The 13,621-nt window shown below is 48.8% G+C and overlaps 1 protein-coding gene across 1 annotated transcript in view; it reads right to left on the bottom strand.

The window, feature by feature from the left end:
- Positions 1 to 3,741: 3,741 nt before the first annotated feature.
- The window catches only part of TSPAN32 (tetraspanin 32), a 33,541-nt gene continuing 23,661 nt past the window's right edge, over positions 3,742 to 13,621 (bottom strand). The window contains exons 5-8 of the mRNA XM_009288743.2: positions 11,084 to 11,185; positions 9,612 to 9,704; positions 7,924 to 8,007; positions 3,742 to 5,653 (exon numbers count right to left, since the gene is read on the bottom strand). Of these exons, the coding sequence (XP_009287018.2) occupies positions 5,558 to 5,653; positions 7,924 to 8,007; positions 9,612 to 9,704; positions 11,084 to 11,185 (375 nt within the window). The 3' untranslated portion in view covers positions 3,742 to 5,557. The remainder of the gene's footprint in view (positions 5,654 to 7,923; positions 8,008 to 9,611; positions 9,705 to 11,083; positions 11,186 to 13,621) is intronic.

Here is a 13,621-nt window from a genome sequence, read left to right as displayed (position 1 = left end):
TAATTCATTAGTAGGTGAATAAAGACTGGAATAGCTTATTGCTGATGTAACGGGGCTAAAAAGAAAGCGAGCACGTCCGTGAGCAAGCTGGTGCACACGGGAGTTAAAGAATAGCAGTTAGTGGTGCTGAGGGGAGAGAGGGGGGATTTTGTCTTGGGATAACATAAACAACCCAGCTAGCCGGCTGCCAGCGGCTCCAGGGAGAGCAATACAGGGATATGCATCTTCCTGGCAAAAATGCTGGGAAGGGCCTTTCCTTTTTGCTTGCTGGAGTCCAAGGGAATAGCACCTGGTAGACAGGAGGGTGTTAGTTGTGGGTGGGCACCCCTGGGCTCGGCTGAATGTATTTTTCCCAAGACGTGCTGATTCCTCACAAGCTGTATCTCTTCCAGATAAAGAGATGGGTTTTTTTTTCCTCACAACCCTCCTGGCAGGGGCAGATATGCAGATTGCCTCCAGGCATTAATTTGTTTGACGGACCCCCAAAATGCTGGGTGACTAAAAATAGGACTGGATTTGTGCTGGGGGTGAGAGGGACGGCACGGTGGGGAGTGGAGCAGCCTCACTGGCAGGCCTGCAACTGGTCATGGGTTTGGCAGCTACGGCCAAAAGCTGCAAAACACGCACCATGTGTGTTTTTCCAAAACAGCCTCCGAGGCTGCTCTGGGGCTCCCCCTTCTCACTCCTGCGCTCTCCCCCGCCGTCCCACCCCGTGCTGCTTCTCCCAGCGGACAGGGTTGACGTGCGCTGCCGGTTGCTCAGCCTCCCAGAAGAGGAACTACACAGTTAAGAAAAATATCCCTTTTTACCCCAATATAATATTTTACTAAAAGAGAGAACTGCAACGACAATTCATGTGAAAGTTTCTGGGCCTGTGTGATCCGACCGTGTATTCAAAGCAGCTTCTGACCTTACCCGCCTTCAGCTGTGCTGGTGGAGATCTCCTGCGTGGAGCATCTACCACCTCTGGCTGCATTTCTAGAGGAGAATTATAGCCAGCTGCTTTTGCAAACCCATTGCTTCTGCACCTGGTTGAAAAAAATATGTCTATCAACTATTTCTTCAAAAAATATTTCCTATGTCTGCAGCTCAGAAACGCAGCTTTACCTTGGCAGGAGATGGCTTCCTTACCACCCCAGTGCTGCAAAGGTCCACCCAAATTTGCCAACTTAGAAGGCTTCAGAAGTACTTGCTCAGCAGTATCTCCTTTAGGAGCTTGCTGCAGGCATCAACCAGAGTTGCACAGTAAAGGGGCTGTTGCATGAGGAAGTTATATTTTGACGGCAGTGGGAACTGGCAGACACACAGTCAATAGGGCAGGAAATAGCAAAACATTTTGGAGCCAAGCCAGCACACCACAAGGCTGAAAGATTCCCACTCTCCTCACCACTGAATCCCTCTAGAGAGTCAGTAAATTGCTTAACCTGTGCTTTTCACAAGTGCTTTGAGCTCCTCAGGTTTTTTTCTGGGTACTGAAAAACGTGATTTGCAGAAGCCCTGAGCATCCTCAGCTGCTGTGCGAAGCTGCGCCCTGCTCACCTGCAGTTCTGCATGAGAAGTACGTTGAAAAAGTGGCATCTGCGGCCCTCAGAGCAGGCACTGGGAAAGCTCCCCTGACTCGTAGGCAAGTGTGGTCAGGCCACCCACAGGCATGCGGTGAGCCCCACGTAAAGCCTCAGGGGAAATTAATGCTCATGCTGGCAGAACAGGACCTGAGCGGTGCGTGGGCAACAAAGGATGGAGAGCAGCAGAAAAGGCTTCTTGCTGCTGCCATGGGCTGATGCTCCCCAGCCCTGTAGGTAATCACCTGGCCTTAGGTTGCTCCCTCTTCCCGTGTCCTCAGATGGAGCTGGGGGTTTGTCTAAAATAAAAGGAAAAGGGTAACGCATAAGCGTACCCACAGGGAGACCAAACTGCAATTGCCCACATGACCTTAGCAGAACTAATTGATAATTGCTGGAGCTTCAGTGACAATTAATTGGAGCCAATTCACAATTAAATATTTAACTTGGCACCTTTGCTCTCTTTTTCATTTTTTTTTCCTGTTGTCTGTGCCTACATAAATAGGGATTTCTTTACTGCCAGAGTTTGAGTGTTGACATGCTTATAACAGCCAGCTTCTGCTTGTGCAAGCCCCGGGAAGGCTCAGAGGGTCTGCAGGTGTTTCCTAGCCTGGCTGCTGGCTTTGCATCCCCACCGCTCAACTCCATGCTCTTATCCCGACAAAATCTCTCTCTTGCTCTTCTCAACACCGGGTAAATCTCAGCAGCACTTACAAATAGGTTCCTGGGGTTTTGCTCTGGTTGCACAAAAGCTGTAATTTGCCCATAGCGAGCAGCAAATTAGGGACTGGTAAGTGCAAGCACATTGACTGCAGGACAGGGAATTTTTGTTGGCTCAGGTGTAAAAAAAAAAAACCCGCTTGACACCTGCCCGCCTTGCAGCTTCCATCCAGCCATCCCCGGGTGCTGCCATTTCTACGGCTGCAAACAAAATGGCAATGCTGCACTTTTCTGCAACAGGTTTCTAAAAACTGAGGGGTCAAAGGTATCTGCTTTCCTGCTCCTGAAAATGACAGTGGGATGCCATTGCAGGGCAGCAGGAGCCCCTCCTGCCACAAACAGCACAAGCTGTGGGCACTGCTCTGCCACCTGCTCGTTAAAGGTGCTGCTCCTTGCAGGGGAACTCCAGCAGTGGGTGCAATGGGAATAAAGATCAAGAGGTGGCCAGCGCGTAGTTTGCTTTTTTTATTATAGTTTGTTGGAGTATTTTGTACCAAAAAAATTACCTAAACCCCATGGTTGGCTATCAGAGAACAAAAGGGAACTTCCAGCTCCCTGGGACAAGAAATTGCACGCTTCCAGTCTGCTGCTTATTGGGAAGAAGAAATGACGACTGTCCAGGCGCATCCCTTGTGAGATGGTTTGGTGCAGGTCATGTTCTCATCCCTGTTGCAAGCAGCAGAAATCATTACAGAGGTGTGAAAACAGCAGCTACGCACATGCACACCTATATGACCGGTGCTGGAAACGTGCCTGCTTCTTCTGATGAAATTTCAGTGATCACAAGTGATTCAAGGAAATGAGAGCTAGGGGAGGGGGATATGATAGCCTTTCAGGTTTCTTTATCATATATGTGCTACTCCTGTCCGTAATCATCCCTTTACAGTAAAAATTGACCCGGGAAGGAGGAGCACCTAAAGCTTTAGCAGTCCTGGTGGTGAAGCTTTAACAGAGATCTTTTCTACTAGTTGATGAGGCTTAAGCAGGTAACTCACACCCATAACATAGACTCCACTGATTTGCTCAATCTCCAGTGTTTTTTAATATGGCAAAACATCATCAGTTGTCCAGCGAACACAGAGCGGTGGGCAAGACCTGACTACCTAGTGTTTAAAAAAGTGAAACTGTAGAGATCTATTTCATACAAATACTCCAGTCTTTATTGCTTGAACGTGTCCTTAAGCTTTTTTCCTGCCCCTGCTTGCATTAATCCTTGTGAGGTACCTGCCTGCTGCCCCAGCAGCTGGCTGAGTATAGGATGAGGCTGATGAGTGGCTCCTTTTCCTCCGAAGGACCAATGCCATCCTCTCCCTGGATGAGGGAGCACCAGCTGCCCAGGGAATATCTCTTCCCAGCACTGAAAGAATTACTGAGGGCTCTCCATGACGCAAACCCCTGAGCAATGCAGGCAGCCTCATGCACAGCAGAAAAAGAGAAGGAATGATGGCCTTTTGCAAGAAATTCGTCTTTATTGAAGCAACCATGAGTCACAGGAGCTGCCAGCTGGCCTGAGGAATAACAATAGCAGTGGCCTGGACAATAGCAGCTGGAGCTCACAAGGGAGATTGTCTCTCTCCAGAGAACGATATACTTATTAGTGCTTATATACATATAAGTGAATCTTTCCACACTGCTAGAAAGTGGGTGTGTTGGCAAGTGCGTATCATCACTAAATTGCTGCTAGACCGAGGCATGTTGGTGGCTGCCAGGAGGTAGCTCGAGTGATACTCTGGAGCAATTTGAACTTGATTCTGTTTCCAGTGAAGTCAATGGTGAAGCTCCACTGGTTCCAAGGGAGTGGGATGAGGAGCGATAGCCCTCCCCTCGCCCCCAACACAATTCTTTCCAATGCAAGATGTCTGCAGCCATGTTAAAATGCTAACCGGGTGCTGTAGGCTGTACTGCTGTTCTGGTATGTGTAGCAGCCCCTGCCTGAGGGCCAGGACCTGTCCTGAACATCAGCACGGGGTTTCCACGTTTATCTCAATGAACAATTGCTACTTACTGTTTTTCATGGCTAAAAGCCACAACGAAGGCGAGGGGGGAAAGCTGTTGTTGGTTCAACAGACATTTCACATAGCCATATAAGTTTGCAGCAGGTTTTCCAGCAGGTGCTAAATCTATTGCAATGATGGGTTTCAGCTCAGAAGCGGCTCTGCCTCCTTGCAATGAGGGCAAAGCACACCAGGGAGCCATCATTTAAGCTAGACTGATTCAGTTGATTGAAGCTTTTAAAATTTCTGTTTATTATTGATAAGGTGACGTAAAGAGGACGTGGAGTTGGACATTGTATTGTTTGACTTGGCTGGAGATCAGTCCTGTTCTCTTACAGATTTAAACTTCAGTCCTGCGTGTACGTGTAATATCAAAGTCCTTTTGTATTGCACAGCAGTGCGGTGGGTTAGTGAAGCCAGATAAACACAGAGCTAAGGCTGGAAGTTGAACAAGCCCCTGTGAAATCAGTGTGGCATCAAGCTCTAGGAGGTTGACTAAATCCTAAGAATTAAAAAATAATGGTGTATTGCATTAGCAAGAAGGAATAACAGAGGGATATGTCTTTATGCTGGTCATTTGTTTCAAATCTCATGCACTGCTTTCTGATTTTTTTTCCTAATCTCTACCAAAAGCTCTGTAAACCTGGCAATATTTGAAAACAGGGGAAAAACAGTCAATGGTCGTTGGATGCCTACATACTCGAGCACGATCAGAAACGTGCCCAAAGTCAATTATTATGAGTGTCCAGGCTAGGAGAGCACGTTTCCCATCAGCAATGACACACTTCGTGTCCATGTATTTGCTGATAGCACAAGATCAGTCCTGGGCTGTGATCCAAAGCCACCTTCCTAGAAATATTGCATCTTTGAGGGTTACAGGGAACTGCTCAGATGACAGCGCAAGAGAAGTTTGGTTTAATGCTGTGATTTTTGCTGGGCTTTTCTCTCCATTTTTGTCCTAAGGGGCTCTTTGTGTCCTGCTTGTGGAGCTACAGCCTGTACGTCCCCCGGCGAGGCGATCTGAATCTCCAAGCCCAGGTGCGTGTCTCAGTCCTTGTCCGTTTTCGGTGAAGGTGTGGGATGACTTGTCCTCAGAGCATCATCTGCTCTGACCAGCTCGGAAATGCACGACAGCTAGTAGTGCAGGAAGGGGAAACGTGTGACACATCCTACTGCATGACCCCACTCAACGCCTTCCCAGGGGATTTTGTGGGTGACTTCAGACATCTTCCTGTGCCAAGAGCTGGCTCTACCTGGTAGGGATGCTCGGGCGGCGGGTTTCTACCTCTCTCGCAGGGTGTATTTGCCTTTCCGGTCCAGGTTGCTGCTGAAGTGGATGGAGAACCAGAGGAATGAAGTCAGGATCATCCCATAAACCTAAAAGGAAATAAATGAGATGGGCACACAATTAAATGCCGAACTGATTGTGATGCTCCATCTGTGCAAAAAAGCGATCATAAATGTTGCCTGTTAGTCCACTTGGCACTTCTGAGTTTACCTAACAGGTTGTCACATTTTTCTTAAGAGAGCTGTTTTCCAGTAAAATGGTGAACACCAATTCCAGCATGGGAGAAAAAAAAAAACCCCAACACGTGGTTAAAGCACCTGATTGGAATTAGCACAGTACAGCTCAAACCCAGTCCTAAAAATACCAAGAAATGAGATGAAACCAGGAAATTCAGATTTCAAATTCCTGCCACAAAACATTCCTCTATGCAAACAAACATATCTCTCATAATAATAGCCTTTTGTAAAGATAACATAGGGAGAAAATAAACAAACCTCATGTATCGTTTGGAGTAAAAAACCCAAGAAAACAAAAAAAACCCTAACAAAACCCAAACCCCACCCCATGCACGTGCACGGTTGCGAATGCAGAGGACAGTATACTTACTCTGCATTGTGATATTCTGCCTGGTATATCACACATCAGGATTTACACAGGCAACGCGTCAAAGGTAAGGCTGCTGTGGGAAGGATAACAAGGGCTGTAACAACGTGCTCTTTCCTAAAAGTCTGCCTTAACATGCAAGTGCCTTTGCTTGCAGCTTGATCTGGGGACATGTGTGCATTGTTGGCCGAGGGACAGTGACATCAGAGCAGCTATAGCCCTCATTGCGCACTTCCTTTGCATCCTGCCATCACAATAGTGAACCGTGCAGTGAGATTTCCTCTAGCACACGCTTCAAAGACAGCCGCCTTATCTGGCTATAGCATCAAGCTGTGAAAAAAAGATAGATATATATATATAACAAAAACGCTCCTGCTTTTGCCTGAGTATAGCTGTAGTGAAATTCCTCCTATACCTGAGAAAAATTAGAAAGCCACATCAAATATTCACACATGACTTTACATTTATAGCTCCATGGCTATGCCTGATGGTTTTCCTAATTTACTACTAGCAGTATAAAATACAAAAGTGTTTGTTCCTCTGGGTTTTATTTAGATGGAGAAGAGTCTTCTAACCCATAGTTGTGCCAAGGTGGACACAAGTAGTAAAACAATCTCCACATACACATTCAGTCAGGAAAGGTCGCCCCAGCTGGGGAGCGGCTTGGAGATATCACAGCAGACCAAATCTCCCTTCATGGTGAAGAAACGAGTCTCCTGATGTGTACTCTTTTCTGGCATGCTTCACCACATGTGCAGGGCCCTTGTGTAGGGGTAATTACAGTGATACACCTCTGCCAAGCAGTGGGTGGGCATATGAGCAGGCTTGTTTTAATTAGTGGCACTCTCCAGCTCTGAAGGGACTGTCCCCGTGCAGCCACCAAGCCCCCTCACCGCTGAAGGACACACTCCTCTCACAGCATTTAATTTTTTCTTTTGTCCTCCCCCATATAAGACTCACAAATTCAGTACAGACCCTCTGTACCCAAGCCATCCTCTGAAGATGATCCTACCCCTCCTCTGCAAGATCCTCCTTCAAAGATGATGCCTGGGAGCCCAGGCAACATGCTCTGCTCCTCTCCTTTGCAGCCTGCTCCTTACAAGCCTGTGCTTCACCCACCCACTGCCCGAGATGCACCTTGCCGGGTTCATTACTGGTCATTAATAGGATGAGACCTTCCCTTTCTGCACAGCTTTCCAGCTCCACTGCTGGTCCTCAGTATCTTTCAAGACCTTCCAGCTCTGGCCGCACAAAGTGACTTCCCAGGCTGAGCTGGGAGGAAGCCAGCAAGCGCTGGGCAAGGAGAGGCAGCAAGTTTCCTAAAATACGGAGCTTTTGTTGCATCTCCTTTTCCACAATTGCTGCCGGCTTCCTACCTGATCTGCAAGCCCTGCGCCAGGTGACATGGCCTCTCACTTGCAGGAGAAGACGTGCAGGCAAGCCTGGGTGGATGAAATGCAAATGCTGCTGCAGCCTGCTCCCGCTGCTCCCCGCTCCCAGCTGCCATGCCTAGTTTGGGCACAAAAAACACACAGCGAGCCTATTCCTGCAGGAAAACCCCTCCATCTATCAGCCTGGCCAAGACAGGTCCTGGCCCTTTCCTAATTTCCATGGTGGAGTCCACCACCGCTTGTTTCTCTGCTGCCGGTCTCCAAAATAACCCAAAATCCTAGTTTCTGGGCGCTAATTTAGGATATGCTTTCCCCATTGGAGCCTGCCTCTAGGGGCCAAAATGCGAAGGAACAGACATAGCTACCGTGAAGCCGATGGTGATGCCCAGTAGCATGGAGACAAAGTCCATGTGCTTCTTCAGGAAGTCCTGGATCTCTCGCAGGCAGTCCTGGGAGGAGAGAGACATCCCTTGCAGCACAGCAGCAGCTCGGTGGGGGGCTTCATCCCCCCAGCAGCACTTGCCACAACCCCAGATAGAAAGGGAGGCAAGAAGGGGATGCAACATTGCACAGCTGGGCTGCTCTGTGGGCAGCTCTCCTTTTTTCTACTGCTTGCTGCAGTTTGGGAAGACAAACACCTGCGGTACATTTTCTGTTACTACAATATGCCTACGATTTTCTTGGTGTGATGCGTTTTGGACTGTGGGGGATGTGTGTGAGCACAGGTAAGTGGGGTCATGCACAAGCTTTCTTCTTTCCACCCACTGGAAAATGGAAAGAGGGAAATGAAAAAGTGGAAAAGCAGAGCACACCATAATGCTAAATACGTTCCCCAAAGATACTAATGAACAGCTCAGTTTTGCAAGGTGTCGCAAGCATTAATATACATTAGCCTTAAGCATGCCAGCAGCCCCACAGAAATCCAGGAGGTGTTAGCCAAGAGAGCCGTTTCAACAGTGCAAGAGCATGCCCTCGATGAAGTGATTTGCAGGGTGAGGTAAGAGTGCTCAAAGCCAGAGAGTGAATGTACTGCAGCTACCAAACTGTGGTTCCCCAGGTTGCAAAATTCATCCTCCCACCCACCTCCCCTGGCTCGCCACCAGAGGAAACGCAAACCATTAGCCCGGGGGGAACAGAGTCACCCCCACAGTGCCTGGTTTTGCTCTGCTCTGCCTTCCTGCTCTTTGAGCCAAGTTTGACCCTGCTTCGAGATGTGACGGGCTGCGCATCACGGCGTCCTGTTAGTGCTTGACATCTTCACCTAACAACAATGTTTTCGTATAGCTGTAGCAACATGGTTTTGTTTTTCCTAGGGACAACATACATATTGATGCTAGCAGCTTTAGCTGCTTCAGCTGATTTGGCTACTCCTGTGGAAGAAAAATAATCATACAATAGATTTGCTCAGAGAGTATGAAGTCTACATTGCAGCTTCAGCACAGAGGCAGTCTAATACTGGTGGCTTCTCCATCAACCTCACTGAGATGCTGCAAAGAGGAGGAATGAAGTGTACTTGATGAAGCTACTGCTGGGCATCATCATCCTGCTTCATAAGTCTCTCATTTAAATACCTATTTAATGCCCTGGGAAAAAGGAATTAACAGCAAATTCCACATTTGCTGTTAGTGGGACACTTTTTAAGCCTCAGAAACTAGTGTCACATGGAAAAGTCCAACAGTTTTTTTGAGCTCAGACATATGCCCGTGATATGATATTAGTATGATATCTCATACTCTCTGCAGAGGTAGGAGATGAGAAGGAAGCTGGAGGGAAATGACAGGCTGCAAACACAAGCATTCCGAAGGCTTTCTAGAGCTGTGAAGGAAACCGCACCTGCACATCTGAGACCTGCTGATCCACTGGGGCTCCTCCAGTGGGTGAGACACCTCCTTATTGAGACAACAAAACCCCAACAAAACAAACCCCAATCCATAGCAACACCAAACCATGAAAAAGCCACAATTCTCATTAACACTTAAACACCAGTGAGGTTTTAACAGTTAGCGAGTAGCAGCACAACCCCACTGTGGGGTGGAAGAAACCTTTCCCTTACCTGTCCCGCATCGCGCACTTGGCCAGATGGGCACGTCTTGTGCTCGACGTTGGCCGTGTCCCCAAATGGAGAGCGCTTCCCGCAGCACAGGAACTGGAAGAGAGGGAGAGGTCTGCCAGCTGCCTGCTGGGCTCTCTCCTCGCCACCAACTGCTGTGGCAGGAGATGTCAGCGATGGGCCACCCTTCCTCCCTTGCTGCCCCAGGCAGGGCTATACAACCAGGGTTGCAAGGAGCGAAGCATGTAGGTATGCAATCAACAACTGTAGCAATGGAGGTTAAATTCAGAGGAGGTGGATGGATCTGGCCCCAAACTTTTCTGTGCTCCTCCAGGACTGCTGCCTGGGGCTGGGGCCAAGCCCTCCCTCCATGGTCACACCAGCTCTCACAGTGGCTGCTCTGGAAAACCCAGGGATGCACAGACTTATGTTTCCAGTGTTTGCTATGGGCTGGGGGGGGGTCCCCAGCAACACCCACTGGGGAGCTGGTTTCCTATAGCCAGGGTGAACTGGCCAGCTTGTGGGCTCTCTCCTCGCCACCAACTGCTGTGGCAGGAGATGTCAGCGATGGGCCACCCTTCCTCCCTTGCTGCCCCAGGCAGGGCTATACAACCAGGGTTGCAAGGAGCGAAGCATGTAGGTATGCAATCAACAACTGTAGCAATGGAGGTTAAATTCAGAGGAGGATCTGGGATCTGGCCCCAAACTTTTCTGTGCTCCTCCAGGACTGCTGCCTGGGGCAAGCCCTCCCCCTCCATGGTCACACCAGCTCTCACAGTGGCTGGTCTGGCAAGGAGGGGACCAGCTCTCACAGTGGCTGCTCTGGAAAACCCAGGGATGCACAGACTTATGTTTCCAGTGTTTGCTATGGGCTGGGGGGGGGTCCCCAGCAACACCCACTGGGGAGCTGGTTTCCTATAGCCAGGGTGAACTGGCCAGCTTGGAGCTCTAGCAGAAGGGGAAAAAAAAAAAATAAAAGGAGTAGAAGGACTGTTTCTCCATCAATTAAAGTTGCTAAAATAAGCAACTGATGAAGCTGGGTATTGTGTCTGGTTCTCCTTGCCAAAGGGGACTCTGGGTGTGCTGCTCCACAGCCCTGCAGAGCAAGCACCACCACGCCTGGTCATGGCTCTGAGGGCCACCACCATTGTTGCAATGAGAAACATTTGCCCTTTTCTGTGTTTTGAGAAGCACAGATGAAAACAGCTTTGGAAAGCTTTGAAGATCTCACACCAGAGTGATGCTCAGGTAGGTGGCCCTTTCCTCCTGTTGATAACCCAGGTTGGTCAAACCTGGGAAAGGAAGAATAGGAAGGGAGGAGCAGACTTCACAGCAGGCTGGAGGACTCAGTTCCCGAGGGAAAACGGCATTGCAGCATCCACAAGGCAGAGCACAGGCATCAGTCCCAGCCTGCTGAAACTATTGGGAAGATACCCCAGGACAAGGTTTTCCGCTAAGGCTAAAAGACAACTTACTGCTTCGTGGATGGCAGTCAGCTCGTGCCTCCTGAAGCTGGAGGCGTTCCTCCTCACCTCCTCGTACACAAGATCGTACACATCCATCATGCTGTCTTCCACCTGTGATGAAAGCAGATGTGTACATGGAAAACACTGACTGCAGTCATCTCTGGAGGGAAATATGCTCCTCTCACATCCCCCCAGAAGGTCTCCCAGGTATAGCAAGACAAGTAGTGCAGCTATTAAATGACCACCATGTCGCACCAGCAGCTGGTGTATGACCCACCACGCACCGAGGGGCACCTACAGCATGGCAAGTCTCATGAGAGAGGCTGCGATGCTGCAGGTGTACCACCTTCTGCTATGCATGGACCCTTTGGCATCACGTCAGCGTCTTACCAGCTGATGGCTGGAGCTTTTGGCCAGTTTTGGATTTAGGGTCAGAGAAGAACTCTGGTGCCTGTGACCAGTGCGCTTCCAAGTCCCTCTGCCAGGCAGGGATGACACCGTCTCCCTGTTCTGATGGGTGACTGTGAAGACAGGCATACATGACTGTGAGATGCTAAAATGAAAAGGTGAGAGGACCTTAGATGGCTGGTGTTATCCCAGTGATGGAGGAGTTCCTCCAAATAGAGCCAAAAAAATAACAGAGTGATTCAGTGGTGAATCAGACGCTAAATATTTACCAAATGTGTGAGAACTTGCAGCTTGGCAGATCCCAGCCAACTCCCGTTTGGGTTTCAGAGGGAAAAAATATGACAATTGCCTTCAGCACCTGGAGTCAAAACCTTATTTCTTCCTTTCGTTTTCCTTCACTTCCTCACCAGCATTGATCCGAGAGGGCCTGCAGGCACCGTTTGGCTTTCAAGAGGGAAAATCGATGGGCAAGACAGACGGAGAGGGTGGCTGCGCAGGGAGGGACGGGTGGTCCGGGAGCAGAGCCATCTCTCAGTGAGGCTTTTCAGCTCAGTCTTAAGGGGCTGTGCTTGGAAATTACTCTAGGGGAAAAAAACCCCACGCCGTGTGCTTGGGGGTGAAACCAGGGTCATTTGAGGTGATTACAGCCATCACTGCAATATTGCTCTACCCCGCCTGGCTGTCCAAAATGCAAGCAACTAATGGAGGTTGATAACCAGGGAGGGGAGAGAGGGAGGTTGAGAAGATTACTTGTATCCAACTCAGCTCCGTGCCACCAGGAATAGAGTTTAAAGGCTCACATCGGAAGATTTTCCACAGCTATCAACATGGCATAGAAGTGGAGGGACTTGGGGGTTTCTCTGCGTTTATCTGCAGCAAAGCTGCTGTCCCCCCAGGATGTTCCATCGCCTGTCATGGAGCAATCAGTAGGTGAGGCAGGAGCAACCCAGCTTTAATGAGAGAGGTCCGATGATGGACAGGGCACAGATATTCTGAGCCAAGGAAAAAATCCACTGTAGCAAGGTGCGCGATGCTGAGCTGCCCCACACAGGTGAGGAGGAAGGATGCTCATTTTGTCACCCCCATGTATCAGAGTGCATCGAGTGGGATGGGCACAGCAGTAAGACAAGATCTCTAGCAGATTTGTGCACCATCCTTCCCCTGAACAAACCTTAAACCCCAATAAAAAGGAAAACATCCAAGCTTTTCTAACTTCTTGTGGGCCATGAAATAGCTTTCCAGCAGCAGCAATTAAGTAAATGAATTAAATAAAAAAAGTGTCCATTTCCACTGAAGAATTGGATTAAGAATAATGAAAAAAGAATAATCTTTTGACCTCCTCTTGCGGTCTCGTGTTGCTGAGGAAGGAAGGAAGAACAGAGCAACCGGCTTCTTAAACCAAGAGATTATTACCTTTTGAATATCCCAACCCCCATCTAAGATGAAGGAATAAAAACTATTTTGTGTTGTGACAACATATATATGGATCTTGGTAAGGTAATGGTTCTGCATGTGCTATTTTTGCCTTTTCATATTTATCATTAGGCTCAGGATGCTGAGCTTCCCTCCAAAAGGCCTAAATTTTGATGATTTAAAAAAAAAATAAAAAAGGGGTTCAAGCAAGTTGCTAGGTTCAAGCTAGGGTTCAAGTGTTGAAAACAATCCAGAAGTTTAACATTAAAGTTCTACTGAACACTGGGCCAGGAAATGCTGGGACAGGTAGTTTTAAGCCCTCTGCCTTGCCTGGGCACATTCCCTCAAACCTCACAAAAACTGGCAAAAATGCTCCTGTGATCTGGCTGCTTACTTTACAACTGCATTCAACTTAAACCAAGGTAACATGAGACTTTGTCCAGTGACATTTCATCTGCAAAGGCCATCACAGGCTCCCTAGCAGTAGAGCAGGCTCTGACCATGCCACCAGAACCAATTCACTATGCAGGAAAGTCAATGCTCAAGTGTTTTGTCCTGCTAATAAGCCTCAGGGCCCAACTGAGGCTGACATCCTCCTCAGCAGCTTCTCAGGTTGTCATGCTACACTAAGAAACCTGGGAGGAGGGCAGGTGAGCTGCCCAGATGTTGGCAGCTGCTGGCCGCTGCCCATAGCCTGTGGCAGCCGGCCCCCCGGCCAACTCCCTC

The sequence above is a fragment of the Aptenodytes forsteri genome, unplaced genomic scaffold, assembly GCF_000699145.1.
Source record: "Aptenodytes forsteri isolate BGI_AS27 unplaced genomic scaffold, ASM69914v1 Scaffold8, whole genome shotgun sequence".
In the NCBI taxonomy this organism is placed as follows: domain Eukaryota; kingdom Metazoa; phylum Chordata; class Aves; order Sphenisciformes; family Spheniscidae; genus Aptenodytes; species Aptenodytes forsteri.
The sequence above is the reverse complement of the archived record's forward strand: the minus strand, read 5'-3'. Positions and strand labels throughout refer to the sequence as shown.